The sequence below is a fragment of the Plectropomus leopardus genome, chromosome 4 (assembly GCF_026936395.1).
Source record: "Plectropomus leopardus strain MGB_pleo_1.0 chromosome 4, ASM2693639v1, whole genome shotgun sequence".
In the NCBI taxonomy this organism is placed as follows: Eukaryota; Metazoa; Chordata; class Actinopteri; order Perciformes; family Serranidae; genus Plectropomus; species Plectropomus leopardus.
In genome coordinates, this window is record NC_142179.1 from 1,272,178 (window position 1) to 1,298,273 (window position 26,096).

The following is a 26,096-nucleotide window of genomic DNA, read 5'->3' on the forward strand; positions in this document are numbered from 1 at the left end:
TTTATTTTGACAGCCCTCGCCGGAAGTGCCGTCGGTGCTCGCGAGCTTGACGTCAGTCCGCTGCTGGGTCTCAGACGGCTGAGCCACGAGCGTCTTATTATTGGAAATAATCGATAAAAATATCGGAGTATCTGAGTTTGGAGGAGACCTGGACGTTGACTGCGCTCTCTGCTCCGTCATGGCGGCCGCTGTTCGATCCGCTGGAGGTTTTAATCGGTGAAAATCGACCAAAAGGTGAGACGTTTGGAGCGACCGAAGCTAACAGGCTAGGCTAGCGCTGGCATGCATTGTCGTTTCCCGTTTCCTGGAGGGTCCGCGGCGTCTGAGCCGCACTCCTGCCGCCTTTATGGCTTTATTTTATTACATTTAGCATAAAGACTTTCCGTATGAGCTCTAGATGACGAGTCTTTACTAACGTTTGCTTTATTTAACGGCGCAATCCGGAAAATAGCCCACGTTTTCAGTCTGATCCGTTTTTTCCTCGCTCGCTGGTGTTTACCTAACGAAAGCGCCTTTAAAACTCTGCGTGTTTTCTGAACATCTTAGATTATGTGATTATATACGTATATTTTAGGTGGAACAAATAACGTTTAATGTTAGACACTTCATATAGATATTTTCGGCCTATGTAACGCAGGTTGTACTTTCTTTATTTTTTGTGTAATCTGCTTGTCAGAGATCATCTCCTGACAGGACCTGAGAAATTAAGAATTTTAAACCACGTACATACTAGTCTAAAATAATTACGAAAATGAATCAATATTAAGTTTCATTATGATTTTTGTAATTAACGCAACAATTGGGAAAGTACTTCCATTTTTTAAAATAATGAGATCATTTTGTCCTCATTCTCCACCGTTTACTGAGCGGAAGCCCCTTTAAAACTCTGCGTGCTTTGTCTTCATCTCTGCTGTTCTTTATAATATAAGTATATCTATAGAAAAAAAGCTGTTTCATGTTAGACACTTTGTATTGATCTTTTCGGCTTATATAACTCTGTCTGAAAATTCTTAATATTACATTTAATCCGCTTTTCGGTAATTGCATTGACAGGAACAGGTTCCCTTCTGTTCCCTAAACGCAAGCCCCTTCACAATTATGCGGGTTTTGTGTTCATTTCAGTCTATGTTTTTGATATACACATATTTAAAATAATACAAATATAGTTATGCGTTAGAAACGTTAGATTTGTCTCCAGCTCATCTAACGCAGTCTGGATTTTTAAAAAAATTACATTTATTCTGCTTGTAAGTGATAATTTGTTGACAGGAACTGATAAATAAATAGGTTTAAAGCTGACATAATACTTAACCCACTAATGTACATATTGGTCCAAGAATGATCACCATAATGGATTTATAGTAAGTTTCATATGGTAAGTTTCATAATCAATCAGTTTCATAAACCATCATTGAAAAAAATCAATGAAGTAAAACGGGTTTTATTATAGAAAAACATAATAAAAGATACAGAATTACAATAACAGAGTAAAAAGAGTCAGATAAGGAAGTTAAATTAATTACTAAATGATTAAAAAAGAAATTGCATTGACCGGATTAGACAGGTAACTCACTCTGTATCTTGTAAGTTAACATTTGAATTGACAGACCGTCACACTGAGCTGATGCACAGTTGGTAAAAGCTGGTAAGAAAGGCGAGTACCACGGCAAAAAAGAAGAATAAAATCATGTTTAACAGACTTTTTTCAAGCAAAATTATATCCAAAATGTCACTAGTTACATGTGTTATAAAGCTGTTATAAAGAGATAAAGAGCGGGAGCTGTGGAGAGGCTGGATGCAGAGAATATTTAACATCACATTAAATGACAAACTGTCGATCGATAGTCTAACCAGCTGCTGACCGATAGTTTCGTGCTGTCGTGGCTGACCTTTGCCCTCCTCTCGGTCTCTCAGGTTGATCCGCCGCCTCCCCAGATGTGGCCTCCGCCTCTGCTGAGACTTCTGTTCATGAACAGCGAGGACGCTCTGACCGATCGGCTGCGGCTCGGCCTGGAGGGATGACAGGACTTTAGCAGACATGGAGACAGGAGAGACACGCCGACAGCTGCCGCGTTCGCTCGCTCTGCGCTCTCCACGTTAGATCCACTCAGGACAACTCAAAGTTTTATATATTTTTTAAAAATCACAGCTGTTTTTTGTCAGTTCTCGTAAAGCCATACTCGGACGTCACGATGAGCTCGGAGGGCTTTCAGTACCGAGCGCTCTACGACTACAAGAAGGAGCGCGAGGAGGACATCGACCTGCACGTCGGAGACATGCTGCTGGTCAGTAAAGGAGCGCTGCTCGCTCTCGGCTGCAGCAGCGGAGCCGAGGAACGACCGTCGGAGATCGGCTGGCTGCCGGGCTTCAACGAGACCACACAGGTACGACTACACGCTGACAGATAATAGTACTAATAATAATAATAATAATAATAATAATAATAATACACTGGATTTATGTAGGAAGCCAGTGAAGGTTTTTTAAGACTGGGCTGATGTGGTGCAAAGATTTGGTGCGTGTGATGAGTCGGGCTGCTGCGTTCTGCACCAGTTGGAGTCTGTTGATGGAGGAGGATCTGATACCAGTATTCGTAGTATTTCGGCAGCGGGGGGTGTGAGAGAGGATCAGATGTTGGCGATATTTCGGAGTTGATAGAAGGAAGTTTTGACAACTTGGCAGGGAGGAGAGGGTGGAGTCAAAGATGGCGGCGAGGTTGCGGGCCTGAGGAGAGGACAGTGGTGCCATCAGTGGTGAGCGTGAGGTTATTGATTTTGCTGAGAGTGGATTTGGAAACGATGAGGAGGAGTTTGAGGAAATTATGTTGCATCCGGGCTTTAACTGCTGAGGCGGGAGTGGATGTGGGGGGAGGGGGATTTGGTTCTGAGGTCGATCTGGATGTCGTCAGCGTAACATTTGAAGCCCAGATTGAAGTGGCGGAGTATCTGACCGAGGGGCAGGATGTAGATGATGAAGAGGAGGGGGCCCAGTGCGGAGCCTTGAGGAGCGCCTGTGGGCTGCGGCTGAGGCAGAGGAATGACTGTGGAGAGAAATGAAATGGGATCTGTCAGGGAGGTGTGATCGGAGCCGGCTGAGTGCAGTACCTTCAGTACCGAGGTTTGTGAGTCTGGTGAGCGGCTCACACGCGGCCCGCTCTGCTTCGTCCCAGTTCAGACAGGACGAGGCTCAGTATCAGAATCAGAAATACTTTAGTGATCCCCGAGGAGAAATTACGGTTTATTCATCAGTCTGAGGCAGCATAGAAAATTATAGAAAATAGAAATAAGCAACAACACCATTATATACGAACAAAAAATATATAACAGTCGGCACAGTGTGTAAATATGTAGATCTTTAAAAAGTCTATCAATAAATACGCTCAGTATTTCTTTCCAGTAACATAATTTCAAATATCTAATTATAAGAAAAAATGTTCTATAAGCCACTTCAGAAACGGCCTAAAAATCAGCAAGAAATAAGTAAAGTTACACGAAAATTCAGGAAATCAGGAAAGATTTTCTTTTAAAAAACAAAATCTGTTTTTTTCCGTAACATAATTTCAAATATATAATTATTAGAAGTGATTTAAAAGCGAGACGGCGAAGGCGCGCTCACCTTTAAATTTAAGCCTCGACTTCAACTCAGAAATAACTCTGCACCTCACCGACCGCGTCGACTTACAGATGAATTAAGATGAATTAAGAAAAGCCAAAGCTTTATTTAATTCAACTTAAAACTTTGATTATGAGCTTTAAGTTATTCTGGCGGCCTCACCGGCCGTCACATGCACCAAAATATAGAATATTTGAAAACCTGCTCGACAGTGAATCTCGTTCTGATAAAAAGCGTCGATGGATGAGTGTCTCTGGTTTTTGTGTGTTTTGTGTTGCTGCTGTATGGAGGAGGCCGGCCGCCTCCTCACGCCGGCTCAGGCAGGTCGAGTTGATTTTATCTTTGTAAATGTCAGATTTTCCGTTCAGCGTGCGCCTCGGCTGATATCATCCTCCTCACTCAGCCAGCCAAAAGAAAATCCTCCCCCCAGACATTCAAACAGCTTTATTGTTATTATCTTTATCGTTATTTCATTTATTCATAATTTTTTGCTCTTGATTTAACCTTTTTAACATTCAGTTAAAAAGGCAGCAAATGTTTCTTTGGTTTTAACTTTTTCAGTGATTTAAATGATTTGATCCTCAAAATGATAAGGATTTTTAATTGACTTATTTTTGTTGATCTGCAGATGTTTTTTTGTGTCAGTTTAGACATGAACTGATGTTTAAATGTTTAAATTTCTCTGGAAGATCCACAGCTGAGCGAAGATCTTTCACAGCCTGATCATTACTCAGTTTTTACTGTTTTTTACTCTTCATATTTTAGAGTTTAAAAAAATCTAATATGGACAAGTTTGTTACCAGTTTTGCATAAAGATCCCTTAAATAATGTACTTCTTAAGGAACAATATACCTGTCCTTAAAAAAAAAAGGCAATTTAACTGTAAATTCTACTTTTTATTTTTTATTTCCATTTATTTTTAATTTATTATTTACATAATAAAATAAACTGTGAATTTTACCTTTTTGTTTCATTTTTATTTAGTAAATTGTTTTAATTTCTTCTTCTTTATTATTATTTCTTTTTATTATTATTGTAAATTGTACTTTTTGTTTTCTTTTTCTTTCTACACATGCACAATAACTAACAGCAAATATTTTTTATTCTTTAAAAAATATTGTTTTTATTGCACTATAAGAATTTTATTCTTATTACTCTAAATTGTACTTTTTGTTCTCCTTTTTGTTTCAGTTTATTTTATTTTTAATTCATTTAAATGCCATTTTATTAATATTTACTGTTGTATATTTGTTTTATTTTTTCATATGTATTTATTTAAAAAAATTATGATTATTATTATTACTTGTATTAGTAGTAGAAGTAGTAATATTTGCAGTATTTTTATTTATGTTTATTTAAAGTGTTTCTCTCTGTCTCTCCATAGAGGTTTTTATTTATTATTATTATTATTATTATTATCATCTATATTTACATAAATGGAAACAGAAACTAAACTTTTGATTCATTTCTGGCCTAAAAATGAAACTGAAAAAAGAAAAGATCAGCTACCGGTATATTTATCTGCGGGACCTTTTTATGGTGTAGGAATAAACTCTTAATCGGTGACGTTTCGTGTTATTGATAATCATCATCACGTGGTCTTTGTGAGATTTCGACGTCTCTAACTCGTCCCTCTCTGTCCAACAGGAGAAAGGCGACTTCCCGGGGACGTACGTGGAGTTCATCGGCAGAAAGAGGATGTCCCCGCCCACACCAAAGCCCCGCCCACCCAGGCCGCCGTCTGCGGCGTCCGTGAGGGCCGACTCCGAGTCCGAGGGTGAGCGCCGAAAGATCAATAAATGTATCGATTCTTGAAGCAGGTTGATTTTTCTCTGAAGGAACTTTTGAGCCTGAAAACTATTTCAGTGTGACTCACACACACTTCAGTTTCCTTCAGCGGCTTCCTCAGCAGCAGCGTTACACACACACACACACGCACACACACACGCACGCACGCACGCACGCACACACACGCACAAAATAACAGCAAATTCGTGGAATTTCTTTGTACTTAAATCACAAGACAGAAAACCTCAAAGCAGCAAAGATTTAAGTGGTGACACACACACACACACACACACACACACACACACGGGTTGCGGTTGCTGACTGAACAGATCTCCGCTCTGCACCAGCCTCACCAGAGAACACAGGAAGTGTGTTTTTTTTGTATTTACTGAGCGTGTGTGTGTGTGTGTGTGTGTGTGTGTGTGTGTGTGTGTGTGTGTGTGGGTGGGTGTGTGTGTGTGTGTGTGTGTGGGTGTGTGTGTGTGTGTGTTGTGGTAAAGGCCAGGCAGCAGCAGTTATCTGCTTGTTGTTACCTGCTTCCTCCTGCTGCCACCCTTTCACATTAAAAGCAGTTTGAGCAGTTTAACATGTCGCTCTCGTGTCTGACTTTTACGTAAAAGTCACGATGGCCAACTTACGAGGTCAGGCCTAAAAATAACACTCAAAAAAAATATAATGGATCAGATCAACTTAATTAACCCTTTAGTGACTGTTTGTCTCATTTTACTCTCTTGTCTTCTTCCTGTTGTGATAATTGTGTGTGTGTTGATGCATGTGTCCTAAATGTAGTCCAGATTGTGTATTTGAGTGTAATCAGTGAATTTGCAGCTCAGCTCCTACAATAAGTCTAAAATACACTGTGGAAACTAAATAGTTACATTCAGACTGTTCAGGTCCAAAAATGCTCCATTGAAACCCATTCAAACTGACATTTTTGATCCCACAGCCATCAGAGCAGAAAAACAGGACTTGTATTATTTCTGGGTGTCATTCTGGGCTACTGAATATTTGATATTAATAATTAGGTTTGATGTTAGTTAAAAAAATAATGAAAGTAGAAAATCATATTAATGTATAATTTTTTTTATAGCCTGATTTTGATAAGTGCATTTTGTGTGCAGAGCGATGTGAGTGTGTGTGACATTAAGGCAAACCCTGAAGGGTTAAATTAATTGAATAAACTGTGGTCTTTACTGTTAATTGTGTTTGTTTTTTTAGGTTTCGTGTTGCCAGACCTCCCTGAACAGTTCGGGCCCCCGGACACAGCCCCGCCCCTCCTCAGCAGACTGATGGAGGCCATCGAGGCCAAAGGTACCACACACACACACACACACACACACACACACACACACACAAATGAACGTTAAGACGTGAAACATATCCAGTACCGTGTGCATGTGTCGCTGTTGTTGCTGCTGTGAAGGTGAAACCTAAAAAACACACTCAGCTGTTAAATCAACACAAAACAAACAAAAATCTCAACATGAGTTTCGTCGTGTCGCCCTGCAGCCGTTCAGTCCTCGAGGTTTTCGGGATGCACGATATATATAGTGTCTCGTGTTGGTGATTTCCTGTGTGTGTGTGTGTGTGTGTTGCTGCAGGTCTGGACAGTCCCGGTGTGTATCGTAGTCCCAGTTCAGGAGCTCTGGACGTCCGGCAGCTCGCCGACGCTGGTGAGGATTCTTCTTCTTCTTCTTCCTCTGCTGTCACACGTGTTTAATTAAACAAAATTTTACCTGACACGTTAACAAGCTCAGTCGATCCTACAAAATTACATATACATACGTGTGTGTGTGTGTATGTATACATGTATGTATGTGTATGAATTTATCAATGCTTAGTTATTACTGCTGAGAATACTGCATGAACCATACAACACGATACAACACGATACGACATGATACAACACGATACGATACGACACGATACAACACGATACGATACGACCGCGATCGACCGCGATATGACGATACGACCACGACCACGACCGCGATCACGATACAACACGATACGATACGACCGCGATACAACACGATACGATCGACGACACGATCACGATTACGCGATACGCGATATACGATACGATCGACCGCGATACAACACGACATTACGATACAACACGATATTTATACGATACGACACGATACGATACGACACGATACAACACGATACGACACGATACAACACGATATGACATGATACAACACGATACGACACGATACAACACGATATTTATTACCGCGATACAACACGACCGACCGCGATCGACACGATATTTATTACCGCGATCACGATACGATGACCACGATACAACCGCGATACGACATGATACAACACGATACGATACGACACGATACAACGCGATAGAGAGTTTTGCCCTGGTAGATGCGAGGACACTTGGTCGAGTTTTCTCCCAAGTAAAGCCCACATCCAGCCTCCTAGACCCAATTCCCTCCATTTTTTAAAGCGTTTCATGCATTCTTTGAGGAACAATTGATATACATGGTGAATTGCTCTCTTCAGGCCAGGTTGTCTTCCCCACCTCCTTTAAAAGCGGCGGTGGTGAAACCCCTTCTGAAGAAAACAATTAGATCTAACATTTTTAATAATTATCGACCTGTATGAACTTACCATTCTTAAGTAAAATCTTGGAAAACTTGTGTTTAACCAAGTAAATGACTTTTAACCACAAATAACATTTTAGAGAGGTGTCAGTCTGGTTTTAGGATGAATCACAGTACCGAGAGCGGCCCTTGTAAAGATTTTAAATGACATCAGGCTCAACTTAGATAACCATAAAATCACTGTCTTGGTACTACTGGATCTAACATACCGCCTTCGATACAGTAGACCATCACATTATTAAATAGACTGAGGAACCTGGTCGGCCTCTCTGGTACTATTTCTGAACTGGTTTCACTCCTACCTCACAGATCGACACTTCTTTGTGAAATGGATACATGTTCCTCAGGAATCCATGAGATAAGAAGTGTGGGGTTCCCCAAGGTCAATTTTAGGCCCAACTCTTTTTAATCTGTACATGCTTCCCCTTGGGGGCGTCATCCAGGAGTCACGGCATCAGCTTTCATGGATTATGCTGGCCGATACTCAACACTGTACATCGCTGTGTCTCCTGATGACACAGGGCCTAATGATGCCCTTTTTAACTGCATTTCAGACATAAATTCATGGATGGCAGCAAATTTCCTACAGCTCAACCAGGACAAAACAGAGGTTTTAGTCATGGTCCTGAAGGCCAGAAGAAGACTTTTACCAAAGTTACAGGCTTTTAGAACATCACAATCTGTAACAAATCTGGGTGTGATTTTGACTCTGAGCTTACTTTTATCCCACACATCAAAACACACAACAAAAATTGGTTTTATCATCTAAAGAACATAGCCAGAGTCCGCCCGTTTCTCTCTCAGGCCAGCACGGAGTACTGATGCATGCTTTTATCTCTTGTCGTCTAGATTATTGTAATGCCCTGCTCTCTGGTCTTCCCAAAACATTTCAATTTACAACTATTGCAGAACTACGGCCGCCACGAGTGCTGGCCGAGGACCAGAGGGCGGGAGCATATTACACGGTTTAAAATCGCTTCATTGGCTCCCGGTGCGTTTCAGGATTGATTTTAAGGTTCTTTTACTTGTTTTTAAGTGTCTCAAAGGTCTTGGGCCTTCTTACCCTAACTGAGCTGCTTTTACCTTATCAACCCTCGCGGACCCTGAGGTCCTCCGGCACTGGCCTTTTAACCATACCACAAGTTAGCTCTAAAAAGAAATGGGGAGGCGGCTTTCAGTTACTATGGCCCCGTCTGTGGAACAACCTCCCGGAGAACCTCAGGATCTGAACAGTGTTGAGGTTTTAAAAAGAGGCTCAAGACCCATCTTTTCAATCAGGCTTTTAACTAACTAACTAACTATTTATTTATTTATTCTACTTTTTTATTTTATCTTATCCCACTGTTTTAGTCTCCCATTTATTTATCTATCTAATTATTAGCGGTTATAACCTTTAATCTATTTTACTGTGCACTTGTATTCTTTGTCTTATTTTACTGTTTCAGTCCCTTACGTTCTTAGCTTTTATGTTCTTTACCTTATTTTATTGTGTTAGTTTTTCGCTTCAGTGTTTCCTCATCGGGGCCTACGGACTGGGAGTGGTCTCTGGTCCACCATTGGGGGTGCTGTACCGTGGACTGTTGGCCCGGGTGGCTAGAGGGCTCGGCATCTTGAGTGCAGGCACTCCTGTCCGCCCGGAGTTGGGATGGTCTCTGTGGCTTGGCGCCCAGTGATTGCTGGACCGTGACCTCTCTCAGTGAGGTTAGCCCCAAAATAACTTCTCCCTAGCCTCAGGTCTCAGTGCCTAGCCATGTCTCTTTAGTAACAATTGGTGTGTGTTGGTGTATGTGTGCGTGTGTGTGTGGGTGGTAAGGGTGGATGTTAGGTGCCTTTGCGAATATGTGTGGGAATATCTACATGATTGTGTGTGTGTGTTGTTGCGTCGTCTAGGTGGGGGTGGGAGGGTCAGGCTGTCTGTATTTTCTTGATTTTTTTCATTGATGTTTTTCATTTCTGTTATTGTTTTTAATCTCTGTGAGGCACTTTGTGTTACTCCTTGTATGAAAAGTGCCATACAAATAAAGATTTGATTGATTTGATTGATTGATACGACACGATACAATTTGTTGCGACACAATACCATATGACATGAAACGACTCGATACGATATGACACGACACATCACGACATGATACGACTCGACATGATACGACTCAGAATGAAAGGACACAACTCGATACCATACGACATGATACCATGCAAAATGATGCGATACAACACGACTCAACTCGACATGAAATGACACGACTCAATGTGATACCATACGACAAGACTTGACAAGAATCGATACTATACAACTCGACTCGACTCGACTCGACTCGACTCGACTCGACGTACTTTGTTGTTCCCGTAGGAACAGGTTTGAGACTTGAGATGAACTGGAGACGTTGCGGTCCCAGTTTCCGTGTTTGGCAGCAGGCCGGTCTGGATCATCCTCCGCCTGAAGCTGTGCTGGTTTTTCAGAGGCGACGACTCGTGTTTGTTTTTCAGACCTGGAGCAGCTGGACGTGTCGTCCCTGTGTGAAGGCGTGTTCCGGTTCCTGCAGGACCTGCCCGGTCCCGTCCTCCCGTCCTCGCTGCAGGCCGACATGATTCACGCCGTTCAAGGTCAGATGGCTGAAGCCTCTGTGTGCGGACAGCTGCGGCGCTCCGGAGGCACGTGTGTTAACGGTTCGGTGTGTGTGTCCGCAGAGGTCCGAGACCTGGAGGACTGCGCCCAGGTGCTGCGGGGCGTGGCCAGCTCGCCGGCCTGCCCGGCCCAGTACGGCCTGACGCTGCTCAGCGTGGTCCGCCACCTGGCCCGGCTGTGTCTGCACGGCGCCAGGAACCAGCTGAGCCCCCGAAACCTGGCGGAGAGCTTCAGCCCGCTGCTGTTCAGACAGGCCGCAGGGTGAGAGACGGTTCAGCGGCTTTTTATTACGTTACTTTTGGATAATTTAAGAGCAATATTACAAAAGAGAAAATAAGACTCTTTGAACGTGACGGCAAAACACAGAAATATTCTAAACACATAAATCTCTGATAGTCAACAAGAAGAATAATGGAATATCTTTTTAAAATATATATTTCTATAAAGTAAATAATGAATTCAGAGCAGGGTTCGAGCTAAATATTTAAATACAACTGAGGGAGTTTTCTTTATTTAGGTGGGGGGGCAATAATGTTTAAGCACCGGGGGACGTATGTTTTTAATGTTGGCTCAGGGAAGAGGCGTACACCTTTAAATGATTTGAGTCTGAACTTATTTTACCGTTCCTTTCTAAAGAAAACTTTGAAGTTTTTGAAGAAAATATTTTAGTGAATTTCTTTTATATATATATATATATATATATATATATATATATATATATATATATATATATATATATATATATAAATATATAATGTGATTTTGTGTGTTTCTGTGTGTGTTTCTGTGTGTGTGTGTGTGTGTGTGTGTGTGTGTGTGTGTGTGTGTGTGAACCTGACTTCTGAGTGATGCTGTTGAATCTGACTGTGAGTCTGTTCTCGTTCAGGTCTGAGTCCAGTCTGGATCCCCTGGTCCAGGTCCTGGAGGTTCTGATAACCAGTGAGCTCAACATGAACCAGGCTGCACCAGGTCTGTACTCTCTCTGTGTGTGTGTGTGTGTGTGTGTGTGTGTGTGTGTGTGTGTGTGTGTGTGTACACATTTCGTCAGGGTTCTCCTCCCGCAGCGTTGCCACCACATACACAAAAAAATCCATCAAAACGTGCTGAATGATTGGGAATAATAGTGTGCTGTCTTTTCTCAGTGTCTGCTGAATTTTGCTTTTTGTTTTTTTGGGGTTTTATTTGTCTTATTTTAACCCTTTAAGGCCTGCATTAATATTACTCACACTCATATCACTCTGCACACAAAATATGCTCTTCAAAATCAAGCTATAAAGGAATATTATACATTAATATGATTTTCTACTTTCATTGAGTTTATTTTTTAACCAACATCAGCCCTAATCATAAATATCAAATATTCATTAATTTTCAGACTTTAAGTCTTCAAATGCCAGGTTTTTGTCATTATATTTTTAGATGAAAACAAAACATAAATCAAAAAACCCACAAAAAAATTACATTATTTTTCAATATACTACATGCTAGATTTAAAAATTTTTTTTAAATGGTTTTGATTTTTTTTTTTGTTTCATAATTCAAGATCAAAAATTGAACTTTAAGTTTCAGATTTATTTATTTTTGAATATATTTTTTTTCAAATTAACAAACCTTTTGGCCTTGATCTGGTTCCATATCCATGCTCAGTGTGTGAGTGTAGCTGCTGACAGTCTGGGATATGTCAGTGTGTGAGTGTAGCTGCTGACAGTCTGGGATATGTCAGTGTGTGAGTGTAGCTGCTGACAGTCTGGGATATGTCAGTGTGTGAGTGTAGCTGCTGACAGTCTGGGATATGTCAGTGTGTGAGTGTAGCTGCTGACAGTCTGGGATATGTCAGTGATCAGCAGCTACATTGACTGTGACAGGTCACCTAGTGGAAATAGCATGTATTTCCTCCATATGCCAAATATGGTCAAAATGACCTCATCAGGTGGAAAATAGTCAAAATGACAAATTCAGAGTCAAAAGCCCAGAATGACACCCAGAAATAATACAAGTCCTGTTTTTCTGCTCTGATGGCTGTGGGATCAAAAATGTCAGTTTGAATGGGTTTCAATGGAGCATTTTTGGACCTGAACAGTCTGAATGTAACTATTTAGTTTCCACAGTGTATTTTAGACTTATTGTAGGAGCTGAGCTGCAAATTCACTGATTACACTCAAATACACAATCTGGACTACATTTAGGACACATGCATCAACACACACACAGTTATCACAACAGGAAGAAGAAAAGAGACTAAAATTAAGCAAACAGGTCCTAAAGGGTTAATAACAAACCACTGCTGACAGAGAGCAGATTCTATAACATCATAATCTAAAAACAGCAACAATAAGCAGGTCTCAGCCGTATGCATTCATTTTTAGGGAGAAAGAAACAGGAAACAGTCGACTTTGTGATTTTTTAAAAAAATGTCTGTTTTTCTTCATTCGTGTCTGTTCGTTTATCTGCGGTGCTCAGGACCGAAATAAGAATCTAATAAAAACTTATTTTGCATGAGCTGCCTGATCGAACACTGAAGGTCCCAATTAAAAAAAATTAAGTTTATAGTTTTGAATTATTAACATGATAATAATGAGGCTCGTGACGCTGTTACTGCGTCTTCCAGTGTTACACGGGTTTGATTTTATTGTTGAACTCAAACGTCGTGATCGCTCTCAGTTCCTCTCAGAGTCGTGATGCAGCGCCACACCGGAGCTGCGTCACTGTCACAAGTCGCAGCTGTTGCTCAATCCGAAGGGTTAAAAGTCAGACATTTGTCACTTTTTCCTTTTAGATGAAGTTACAGAAGGACAAATCTGAAAATGATTAATAATCTTAATAATCTAGAAAAGTAATAACAGTGATTTCCTGTGTAATCAGAGCTGGACATAAAAAAAGTTGTGCTGAAAGTTAAATCGTGTGTTCAGGTTTTAAACCTGATGGCTTTTTCTTTGATGATACTGATCCTGATTTAAATGCAAGCTTTGCATTTAGATGCTTTTAGATTCTTTTTTTTAGTGATACACAGTTCTCAGTTCAACTCTGATGGATTTGTGAAGTTCAAAATACTTTTTAAAAAAAATAATATCCCTGAGAACAGAACATTAGGTATATTTAAGGCGCTGATGCTGAAACTTTGTTGTTGCGGCTTCAGTGTTCAGTTTCTGTGATTTGAAGATTTGCTGCGATCCAAAGATCAGGACCTGATATAACATGATAAGCTTTGACAGAAATATCCCAAAAAATGAAATGCTTCGGCACTAAATCTCGTACAGACGCTCATTTTCTCTAAGGGGAGGGTCGAGCCGACCACCACGAGGCTCTACTTTCTGTTAGTCCTGTTTTTTAATGACAAGTGTGTCCTTTTTAGCGAATTTCTATAATCCTGGAAATGTGCTTTAACGTAAAAACATCCGAAAATCCCAGAAATGTAATAAAATCCAGGAAAGGGTCATAAAATCCTTGAATCATCGTAAAATCCTAGAATAAAGTCCTAGAGATGTCCTAAAATCCTAGAAATGTTCCACAATCCCAGAAACGTATTAAAAACCTAGAAAAGTGCTAAAATCTTAGGAATGTGCCAAAATCCTAGAAATGTCTTAATCCTAGAAACGTTTTAAAAACTTAAAAACATCCTAAAATCTTAGAAATATCCTAAAATCCTACAATCATCCTAAAGTCCTAGAATCGTCTGAAAATCCTAGAAACGTTTTAAAAACCCAAGAAATGTGCTAAAATCTTAGGAACTTCCTAAAATCCTAGAAACATTTTAAAAACTTAAAAACATCCTAAAATCCTAGAAATGTTCCAGAATCCTAGAAATGTTTTTGAAAAACCTTGAAACGTGCTGAAAGTTTGGAAATGTCCCTAAAATCCTAGAAATGTCCTTAAGTCCTAGAAGTGTCCTAAAATATGAGAAACATCCTAAAATTCAGGAAATTTCCTAAAACCCTAAAGGTGTCCTAAAACACTAGAAATACCCTAAAGTCCTAAAAATGTCCACAAGTCCTGGAAGCATCCTGAAAGCCTGCTGTGTTTTGGTCCCCCGGGCAGAGCGATTGAGCGGAGACTGTCGGTCTGTGGGACATTTGACTGATTAATTAAGAGTTAATCAGTAATTAATGAGTCGTTACTGTCGTGAGACTGTTTCTGGACTCGCTCGGTCGTCGGCCGGAGCGTCCGTTCAGGCTCTGAGTCTCAGCCTGAGCAGCTGAAACGATGACATCATCCGTCCACACAGTGAGAGATGCAGCAGAGGAGGCGAGGGGAGGTGAGGGGAGGCGAGGGGAGGGGGGCGTTGCCTCGGTGATATCACTGCCGTGGCAGGATTGGCTGAGGGCAGCGGTGATGTCACACATCTCCAAGCTGCTCTCCTGAGCTTTGAACTGAGACTCGCAGAGGGAGACGGACGCAGAGAAAGTTGCGTCGTTTTAAAATGTTGAAACGCTGAAAGACGGCTGCAGATTTCAGATGAGAGCACAGAGAGGCGTCCCCGCAGGCTGCTGGTCTCTCTGAGGACGAGTCTAAAACCAGCAGACCTGCAGACAGAGAGGAAACCTGCAGAAAGGATCCAGCTCGGGCAGCGGCACGTGTCCCAGACCCGTTTCCTCAGAGATGACGTCAGTTTTTTCGAGGCAGGATCAGCTGTAGTCAGGACACGATGAGATCCAGAACGGGGGGATCCGGGTTTGGTTTTTCACCTCTGAGGCGTCGTGGAGGCGGCAGAAAGGTTTAGAGGCCGGCATGGAGCGAGAGGACGGCGGCAGGGCCGAGGCCGAGCCGCCGCTGAGGGGGCGAGACAAGATCCTCTGCTACATTAACATGCAGAGTCCAGGTAGGAGCTCAGACCTGGACCTGGACCTACAATCTGAGAAACATCCTAAAATCCTAGAAACATCACAAAATGGAGAAATGTCCTAAAATCAGAGAAACGCACTAAAATCCATGAAATGTTCTAAAATCGTAAAAAATGCCCATAGGTCCTAGAAATATCCTAAAGTGCTGGTTATTTTTCCTGAAATCCAACAAAAAACAATTTCTGCATTGATGCTTTCTAGCTGTAATAAATGCTGTCACTTTTGGGGATTTTCATTTTTTAAAGAAAAAAATTACCAAAAACTTTTAAAGACAAAAAAATGCCAAAACATTTTCTTCAAAAATAACTAAACAAAAATCCAAAAGTATTTTCATCAAAAATCACGAAAAAAAAGCCAAAATATTTTCATCAAAAAAATATGAAAAAACCCCAAAATATTTAGTTGTAATCCTGTTCTGAATTCATTATTTATTTTATAATAATATATATTTTAAAAAGCTATTCCAATATTCTTCTTGTTGACTGTCGTCAGCTTCATTTACCTGCAGAAAAGACTTTAACGGCACACACACACACACACACACACACTCGCGCGCACACACACACACACACACACACACACACACACACACACACACACACACACACACACGCACACTGATGAGGAGAGTTCCTATGAAATTAAATTTTTTTCTCTTTGTGTTTTTGTTGCAGCGTTGCCTCCTAAACCGGTAAAGTCTTCGACTCCAGCTGCTTCCTGTAGTTTCAACAACAGTATTTCCCTGCAGGACGCCGAGTGGTACTGGGGAGACATCTCCAGGTAACACACACACACACACACACACACACACACACACACACACACACACACACACACACACACACACACACACACACAAACATCATGTGTAACATTCCTGTTGTGATAATTGTGTGTGTGTTGATGCATGTGTCCTAAATGTAGTCCAGATTGTGTATTTGAGTGTAATCAGTGAATTTGCAGCTCAGCTCCTACAATAAGTCTAAAATACACTGTGGAAACTAAATAGTTACATTCAGACTGTTCAGGTCCAAAAATGCTCCATTGAAACCCATTCAAACTGACATTTTTGATCCCACAGCCATCAGAGCAGAAAAACAGGACTTGTATTATTTCTGGGTGTCATTCTGGGCTTTTGACTCTGAATTTGTCATTTTGACTATTTTCCACCTGATGAGGTCATTTTGACCATATTTGGCATATGGAGGAAATACATGCTATTTCCACTAGGTGACCTGTCACAGTCAATGTAGCTGCTGATCACTGACATATCCCAGACTGTCAGCAGCTACACTCACACACTGACATATCCCAGACTGTCAGCAGCTACACTCACACACTGACATATCCCAGACTGTCAGCAGCTACACTCACACACTGACATATCCCAGACTGTCAGCAGCTACACTCACACACTGAGGAGGAGGACACTAACATCATTCAGTTTTTGTATTTGCTTTGCTTTTGTTTTTTTCACTTAAAAACATGGTGGCATCATGACAAAAATCTGTCTTTTAAAGGCTTAACATTTTGAAAATTAATGAGTATTTGTATTTATGATTTTTACTGATGTTGGTTTAAAAAATAAACTAAATAAAAATGAAAGTAGAAAATTATATTAATGTGTAATGTTTTTTAAATCTTGATTTGAAAAGAGCATTTTGCGTGCAGAGCGATACGAGTGTTTGTGTGTAATATTAAAGCGTAGCAGAGTATTTTTACAGCGTGGTTTGAGTACTTATACTGCAGTGGGGGATGTGAATAAGTGTGTGTTCGTGTGTGTTTTCTGTGTTTGCAGAGAGGAGGTGAACGAGAAGCTGAGAGACACGGCTGACGGTACGTTCCTGGTTCGAGACGCCTCCACTAAGATGCACGGAGATTACACTCTGACTCTGAGGTAAAGTGTTCAACACGTCGCCGCACATTTAAAACACACACACACACACACACACACACACACACACACACACACACACACAGATTTTCATAAAATTTAGGTCAGATATTCATCTTTCCATCAAGATGAATCGTAATTAAAATAAATAATTTAAATCTGAGAAATATCCTAAAATGCTAGAAATGTCCAAATATGCTATAACTGTTTTTTAGAATATCACATATCACATTAGTGACACAAAAAATGCACAAATCATAAAATAATAAGCTATTTTCATTTTTTGTTAGGGAGGACGACTGAATGAAATTACTAAAATATTAATATACATATCAAAAACTTGTCCTATTAGACAAGTTTTTGATATGTATTTTGGGGAGATGTAATTGTCAAATCAATCGAGTAATTTAAGAAAAGATCAATAGAATAATCAGTCAATTAGTTATTTTCCAAAATACAATTTTGAGGTACTAATTATTTAAATTTTCTGCCACTTTATACCTCCACTCTCAGAGGGAAAGATACTCTTACTGAAAGAGAGAGAGAATTTATTTGAAGATAACAGTTAGAAAAATAGGTTAGAAATCTTTATTAACAATTATCAATTAGAATTATTTTCAGTTTTTTATTTATGTATTTATTTTGATTTGTTTTTTTCCTCTAATTTTTTTTTCTTGTAGCTTTTTCTTTTTTTTTGTTAAGAGCTCAAGCTAGTATGCTCATTTTAAAAAGGGTCGACCCACCCAAAATATTTTTTTTAATGGACAATTGTACTGAACACCTTCAGGAAAGGAGGCAACAACAAACTGATAAAGATCTTCCACCGGGAGGGAAAGTACGGCTTCTCCGACCCTTTAACCTTCAGCTCGGTGGTGGAGCTCATCAACCATTACCGCCATGAGTCCCTCGCCCAGTACAACCCCAAACTGGACGTCAAGCTGCTCTACCCAGTCTCCAAACACCAGCAGGTCAGTACGCCGACCACCACGCATCCACTGTGCTGGTTTGTCCGTCGTTGAAGAGTCTGATTCGACTTGTTTTTGTTTTTCAGGACCAGGTGGTGAAGGAGGACAGCATCGAGGCTGTGGGTAAAAAGCTCCACGAGTATCACCTGCAGTACCAGGAGAAGAACCGAGAGTACGACAGACTGTACGAGGAGTACACCAGAACCTCACAGGTACACTACAGTACACTAACACACAGCTACAGTACACTGCAACACAGCTAGAGTACACTGAAGTACACTACAACAAAGCTACAGAATACTAAAGTAAACTACAACACTGTTACAGTACACTACAGCACTGTTACAGTACACTAAAGTACACTACAACACAGATGCAGTACACTACAACAAAGCTACAGTACACTGCAACACAGCAACAGTACACTACAACAATGCTACAGAACTCTAAAGTACACTACAATACAGCTACAGAACACTACAGCACAGCTACAGTCCACTAAAGTACACTACAGCACAGCTACAGTACACTAAAGTACACTACAACACAGCTACAGTACACTACAGTACACTACAACAAGCTAAAGTACATTAAAACACAGCTACAGTACACTAAAGTACACTAAAACGCAGTTACAGAAAACTAAAGTACACTAAAACACAGCTACAGTACACTAAAGTACACTACAGCACAGCTACAGTACACTAAAGTACACTACAACACAGCTACAGTACACTACAACACTACAACAAGCTAAAGTACATTAAAACACAGCTACAGTACACTAAAGTATACTAAAACGCAGTTACAGAAAACTACAGTACACTAAAACACAGCTACAGTATACTACACACAGCTACAGTACACTAAAGTACACTATAACACAGCTACAGTACACTAAAGTACACTATAACACAGCTGCAGTACACTAAAGTACACTATAACACAGCTACAGTACACTAAAGTACACTATAACACAGCTGCAGTACACTAAAGTACACTAAAACACAGCTGCAGTACACTAAAGTACACTATAACACAGCTGCAGTACACTAAAGTACACTAAAACACAGCTACAGTACACTAAAGTACACTATAACACAGCTGCAGTACACTAAAGTACACTAAAACACAGCTGCAGTACACTAAAGTACACTAAAACACAGCTGCAGTACACTAAAGTACACTAAAACACAGCTGCAGTACACTAAAGTACACTAAAACACAGCTACAGCCACGTACAAATAACAAGATAATGAGAAACAGGTAATTAGAAAAATAATCATCCAGTTTATTTAAAAATAAAGCATCTTTTAAGAATTACTGTCAGTTATCAGTGATGGAAAAAGTATTTTTAACGTGTATATATACACTGTTATACTCAAATGTGAACAGTTCATTACTTGAGTAAATGTACTTAGTTACTTTTCATTGTTTGAAAGAGGTGCAGATTGTAGATTTCAGAGAAGTGAGGAAGATGATATCTGCAAAGACACCTGACCCTTTTTTGTTTCTCCTCCTCGTCCTCCTCGTCCTCCTCGTCCTCCTCGTCCTCGTCCTCAGGAGATCCAGATGAAGAGGACCGCCATCGAGGCGTTTAACGAGACCATAAAGATCTTCGAGGAGCAGTGTCAGACTCAGGAGCGCTTCAGCAAAGAGTACATCGAGAAGTTTCGCCGAGAGGGCAACGACAAGGAGATCCAGAGGTAGGCTGTTGCCACGGCAACTGGGACGGAGACCTTGTTTTAAAACACACACACACACACACACACACACACACACACACACACACGAAGGAGCCCTAGTTGCCATGACGACAGAGGAAGAAACCACCTGCTGGTGAATTTAGTCGTCCAATCAGATCCATTTATTTCTCTGGATTCACTGAGTTAAACCTGTCGTCAGGTTTTCAGCTTAAAACACAACATTTCTACTTTACTCAGACAAAAAAAATCTCTAAAAGGTTGCATTTTACTGATGTTTTAAATGAAGTTTTGTTTTTGGTCTTTTCTTCCATCACTGATGACTCTGAAGAATCAGGAGAGGTTTTCCACCTTGTTAAAAAAATGCTGCTATTTTAGTGTTTTTAGTTTATTTTGCAGGTTTAACCCTTAATTTCTCTAAAATACATTGGAGGGCAGTGAGCAGCTTAACAAGAAATGGCCAAAAAAATAGCAAGAAATAAGTAAAAACTTAGAAATTACCGGAAATTAAGAAGAAAACAAAAAGAATTTTTTTTTTTTTTTACACTTTTCTGTAACGTAAATTTATTGAATATATAATTGAGAGAGACAGAAATATAGGTTTTTGGACATTTTTCCCTTGTTTTTCCTTTTTTAAATCATTAGTTTTTAGTTTATTTCACCAGTTTAACCCTTAAACAAAAAAAATCTAATTTGTTTGATTTCTTTCAAAAACATTGGAGATAAATTCAGCTGAACAAGAATTGAAACAAAATTTTATTTAAATGCTTTTAGGAAATGTTTCATCAAAACTAAAACTTTCAACATCATGTATAGAAAACTTTTTTTTTATAAAATGAAGTCCAAATTTTAGTAAAAATGAATAAATAACTATATCTCCTTAAAAAAATAAAATTAGTCTCCGTGAGGTTTTTCAAAGTAAAAGTTCCTCCTGTGCTTCTTTGCACTTTTTAATGAATTAATTTTAGTGGCGATCATTAAAATAAAATGTCAGGTATCTGCCAGGTCGGTAATCTGTCGACCGCTCTGGTAAACTCTTATAATATTTCAAAAAACGAGGTCCAGATGGTCTTAGATTTTTAGAGGAGCCTTTGATATCTGAGTTTTTCCGGTCTGAAGAAATGCACGGCGTCTGTGCGTTTTCAGGATCATGGAGAACTACGACAAGCTCAAGTCTCGGATCAGCGAGATCGTGGACAGCAAGCGTCACCTGGAGGTGGACCTGAAGAAGCAGGCCGCCGACTACAGAGAGATCGACAAGAAGATGAACAGCATCAAACCAGACCTGATCCAGCTCCGCAAGACCAGGGATCAGTACCTCATGTAGGACACACACACGCTCTGAGAAACACACACACACGCAGAAACACATTAACACGTGTGTGTGCTGACCGCTGTGTCCTCTGTGTGTGTCCTCTGTGTGTGTCCTCTGTGTGTGTCCTCTGTGTGTGTCCTCAGGTGGTTGACTCAGAAGGGCGTCCGTCAGAGGAAACTGAACGAGTGGCTCGGACTGAAGAACGAGACCACAGAGGAGTAAGTTGTGCATCTGTTTGTGGATGTTGTGAATGTGATCGCCGAGCGTGGCGCCCCCTGCTGGCGCGGCCGGGACCGGACGCTGCGTTTCGTTACACTTTTGTTACGTTCAGACTGCAGGCGAATCCTGAAGACACAAAGTCCACTCTGTCATTTGCAGGAGATCAGATCGGATTTGTCGCGTCCACACATCAGTCTATAGTTTGGACAACGATACCATATTTGCCAAAATCACAAAACCTATCTCTTCTTGTCACCTTTTACGTTGTTTTTCTCTTTTTTGTAATTTTCTGGTCATTTCTTGTGCCGTGTTCTCGTGAGACAAGAAACCAGTTTGTCAGGTTCTGGTGTCGATCCAGGTCCTAAAGGGTTAAGAAAGTACTTTGCGTTTTCTCTGAGCGGAGCATCGATACCGTGGTGTGATTGTGTTCGTTAATTTTGCAGCCTAACTTTATCGACTTTTAAACTGAAAACACAGAGCAGTTTCCTAAAAGTGTGTGTGCGTGCGTGTGCGTGCGTGTGCGTGCGTGTGCGTGCGTGTGCGTGTGTGTGCGTGCGCGTTCTAACATGTTGTCCCCCCCCTCAGTGAGTACAGCATGGTGGAGGACGAGGAGGACCTTCCTCATCACGACGAACGTCTGTGGCGTCTCGGAAACATCAACCGCCTTCAGGCCGAGTCGCTGCTCCGCGGGAAGAGGGACGGGACCTTCCTGGTCCGAGACAGCAGCAAGCCGGGCTGCTACGCCTGCTCCGTGGTGTAAGACCCGCCTCTTTACTCGCGTGTGTGTGTGCGTGTGTGCGTGTGTGTGTGTGTGTGTGTGTGTGTTAACCCGTTCTGCTCGATGCACGTTTCTTTTTTCCGAAAAGAAAATCTTATAGAAAACTTTACCGCACGCCTTTCTTTCCTTTTTTGTTATTCTTTTATTATTCTTATTTCGTTTTTTAGATTAAAAAAAATTTGATGATATTTCTTTAATAGAATTTTAGATGATTTTTTTTCCATATTTCTTTATGAAAACGAGTTAGAAGACGTGTTTCTTTCACATTTTTTGCAATAATTTTTCTTTTCTTTTGAAATTTTTTTAGCATTTTCTGTAGAAAGTTTTTGAAAGGCGTGTTTTCTTTAAAAAATGCCAAAATGACAAAAATGACACCAGGTATAACAGCCAGAATCTGTAAAATCAGAAAATAAATTTTGATTTTCAAATCAAATAAATTGAGTTCATCCTCAGCCTAAAATGAGCTGAGGACTTTCTTTATTGCTGAGAAAAACGCTCCGTCTTCGGCTGTTTTGATGCGACCTTAGTCTGATCCCGCCTCTGTCTCTGTCTCTGTCTCTGTCTCTGTCTGTGTGTCCCCCTCAGCGTGGACGGCGAGGTGAAACACTGCGTCATCAACAAGACGAGCACCGGCTTCGGTTTCGCCGAGCCCTACAACCTGTACGGCTCTCTGAAGGAGCTGGTGCTGCACTACCAGCACACCTCGCTGGTCCAACACAACGACTCGCTCAACGTCACGCTGGCCTTCCCCGTCTACAGCCAGCAGAGACGGTGACCCGCCCGCCGCCTCCTCATCCACGCCGCCGCGCCATCCAGCTGCACGACCACAACCGGACACGTTTAACGCTCACGCGGCGACGCCCCTGAGTCTGCTCCACCTTTAAGAAGCTTTATGTGAAGTTAAACGCTTTGTTGCATCCTGTCGGAGCGAAGAATTCAACATTTTACTGTGAAAGGCGGAGCTTTAACTTCCTGTGAGGAAAAACAAGCAGCGCTGCCAAAAGAGACAGAGAGAAAAGACTAAAACACGGCGGCGAACGCCGTCGTCCTGCTGATTTGGCGCCGAGGATCAACTTGTTTTTCTCATCAGAGAAGGAGGCGACACGCTGGAGGTCGGCATCACATGGGAACTTTTTTCTTTTTGTTTTTAGGGAACCATCAGAGCGTAAAAATCACCGAAACATTTAAGAGGAAAAAGAAAGATGAACACTTTTTTCTCCTTGAAAAATCACCAATTCTTTTAAAGAAATAAAAGCCAAATATGTTTGAAGGACATATTTTCTCTAAAATATCTGCAGTAATATAAATACACGATCCAGCCAGTAAAGGCGCGTGTGCCTCCTCCCCCTCCCCTCATAAATAAAGGACAGTCCCTGAGCTACGTTTAAACACTCAGTTCTGATCCCGCTCTGAATTCTTTATTCTTTAAAACACAGAGCTCTTATACAGAAATCAAAAATCATCAGTATTAGCTTTGATCTAACCTTCGTGTTGTCCTTGAGGTCATTTTGACCCCCAATGAAATCCTTTACTATCAAAATATAATTTTTATACTTATGTAAACAAGGTCTGTTGGGCCTAAATTCCAAAACGAAGGGAAAAATGTGGTAATGTGTTGAGCTGAAGTAAGACTGTTTATACAATGTGCTTTACATAACAGTCAGGCCAGGCGGGTCATTTTGACCCCAGAGGACAGAAGGTGCCTGGCATTCAGGAGGACTCCTGGAAAAGTCCTGGAAATTTATTGGTAAAAATTAGAAACTCGTCCCATGTGATCACGACCTCAAGTGTGGATTCGGCGGCCGACGTCTCCCAGATTCATTTCCTGTCTGAGGAGACACGAGGGGCCGAACGCCGCCTCGTTTTGTCTAGTGGAGGTCGGAGAGAGTGGAGCCCCACGGAGGGATGATCCGCCTCCACAGGACAGAGCCACGATGACGACGATGATGATGATGATGATGATGATGATGATGATGATGATGATGATGATGATGTCAAAGATAAAACGTTGGACAATCCGAGGAGGTTTCTGTTGCATAAACACTGTGAGACTCTGAACGAGGTTTGAAATGCGAATCGACCGACCTGCTTTTTTATTCATTAAGAGGATAAAAAATAAACGGCACCATCCAAAGACTCGTCCCGCCACCAACGCCGCCTCCTCCTCTTCCTCCTCTTCCTCCTCCTCCTCCTCCCTAAAATAATCCTGTCAGTGTTTTTTTCGAAGGTCCAGCTTCTTCAGGTTTGTTTTCGCCGCGTCAGTGTCGTTTCATTTTGCTGAGCGGACGGATGGACGATTCTTCACTTCTTTCACTTCGATAAACGTCCGTCAGCACAAAGATTTACTGAATCCAAACTGTGAGATAATAAAAAAATCAGGAATGAGGAAAACTGGATCGACTTTTCCTTCAGTTTCAAGGACAAAAAGTGCCGCCTGTAAAAGTTACTGACGTAAAATAAAGAAGATTTTTGTTTTTTGTTGATTTTCCTTCTTTGTGCGTTTGGCTTCTGAACCGGGCGCAGGCCTGCTGACTTAATATTTCAAAATGTTTGGAAACAATTTTTTTGAGCTCTCTTCATTTCCGTCTCCCACTAAATGTTTTTTATTTCATTCCTTCAACACTGAAACCAAACCGGTGAACACAGCCGGCTGTCTGTGACAGGAGACGCTGACAAGTCATGAAAAGTTTCAACTGTTTGAGATCTGATGAATAAAAACTGTTTGAGCGTCTGAAGTCTTTTATACCGCCAGAAACCTCTTTCTTTGGTTTAAATTATCCGCAGAATAAAATCTGTTCAGCTGCAGAAATTTCCTTCATTTCTTCAGTCGCGACTGATCAGTGTGTGTGTGTGCATGCGTGTGTGTGACTTAACCGTTTTAAACGTCACTTTTCTTGAGTTGCGTTCAGAGGCCGTTCACAAGTATTAAAACCTTTACATTGCTTTGATTTCTTTGGAAAAATAAATAAGCAAATTTTAGAAATTGTCCAAAAGTTTGTCATATAATTAGCATAGTTATATTTTAAATTATGTTGTGAAATTATTCTTATTTTTTAATCATGTTTTTTTTTCAAGTAATTTAGTCCCCCCCCCCCCCTTCCTTTTATTATTATTTTAAGGTAATTTTCTTTCTTGCCAATTTTTTGGTTTGTTTATTTTTTTATTTAATTTTTTAACAGAAAACTATATGTATGTTCATCATACTTTAATATTTAAAATGATGTTACACAATATTTTAAGCACATTTTCTGGTCATTTCCTTGTTTGTTTTTGTTTTTTACTGACCTTTGCTCCTCTGTGAAAATATTTTACAAGTTTTGGGATCAAGTTTTAAATTGCTCGTTGCCTTCTTCACATTATTTATGAAAGAAGTGGTACATTTTCTGAGGTTTCAAAGAGTTAAGTAAAAGTTAATTTTGGTTGATGGGAGGATTTTTTTTTTACTTAATCCCAATAACTCAACTTTAAATTAATAAATTTTTTAATTGACTTTATAATGTTATGTATTGTAATAATGATATTCTTAGAAAGGAAGATATTATATTCCTTGTTTGTTTTTTTATGTTTTACTTTCCTTTTTGTGTTTTTTCAGGTAATTTTCATGTCTTTTTTTTTTTTTTAATGGAATTCTTATAAAATTTTCAAATTTCCAAATTTCCAAAGGGCTGAGTAAGAGTTAATTTTAGTTTATGGGAGGAGTCCCTTAAGAGAATTGACTTTATAAAGTTATT

General features: G+C 40.5%; 1 protein-coding gene across 1 annotated transcript; it reads left to right on the forward strand.

The window, feature by feature from the left end:
- Window positions 1–28: 28 nt before the first annotated feature.
- Window positions 29–25,174, forward strand: LOC121938061 (phosphatidylinositol 3-kinase regulatory subunit alpha). The gene is made up of 17 exons (XM_088076208.1): window positions 29–234; window positions 1,915–2,384; window positions 5,260–5,389; window positions 6,619–6,711; window positions 7,002–7,073; window positions 10,515–10,631; window positions 10,716–10,914; window positions 11,540–11,622; window positions 16,166–16,271; window positions 17,290–17,388; window positions 18,173–18,353; window positions 18,437–18,562; window positions 19,914–20,056; window positions 21,200–21,376; window positions 21,512–21,586; window positions 22,173–22,343; window positions 22,951–25,174. Exons 2-17 carry the CDS (start codon window positions 2,193–2,195, stop codon window positions 23,138–23,140), a joined length of 2,154 nt encoding a protein of 717 aa, XP_087932334.1. The 5' UTR covers window positions 29–234; window positions 1,915–2,192; the 3' UTR covers window positions 23,141–25,174.
- The last annotated feature ends 922 nt before the right edge of the window (window positions 25,175–26,096 follow it).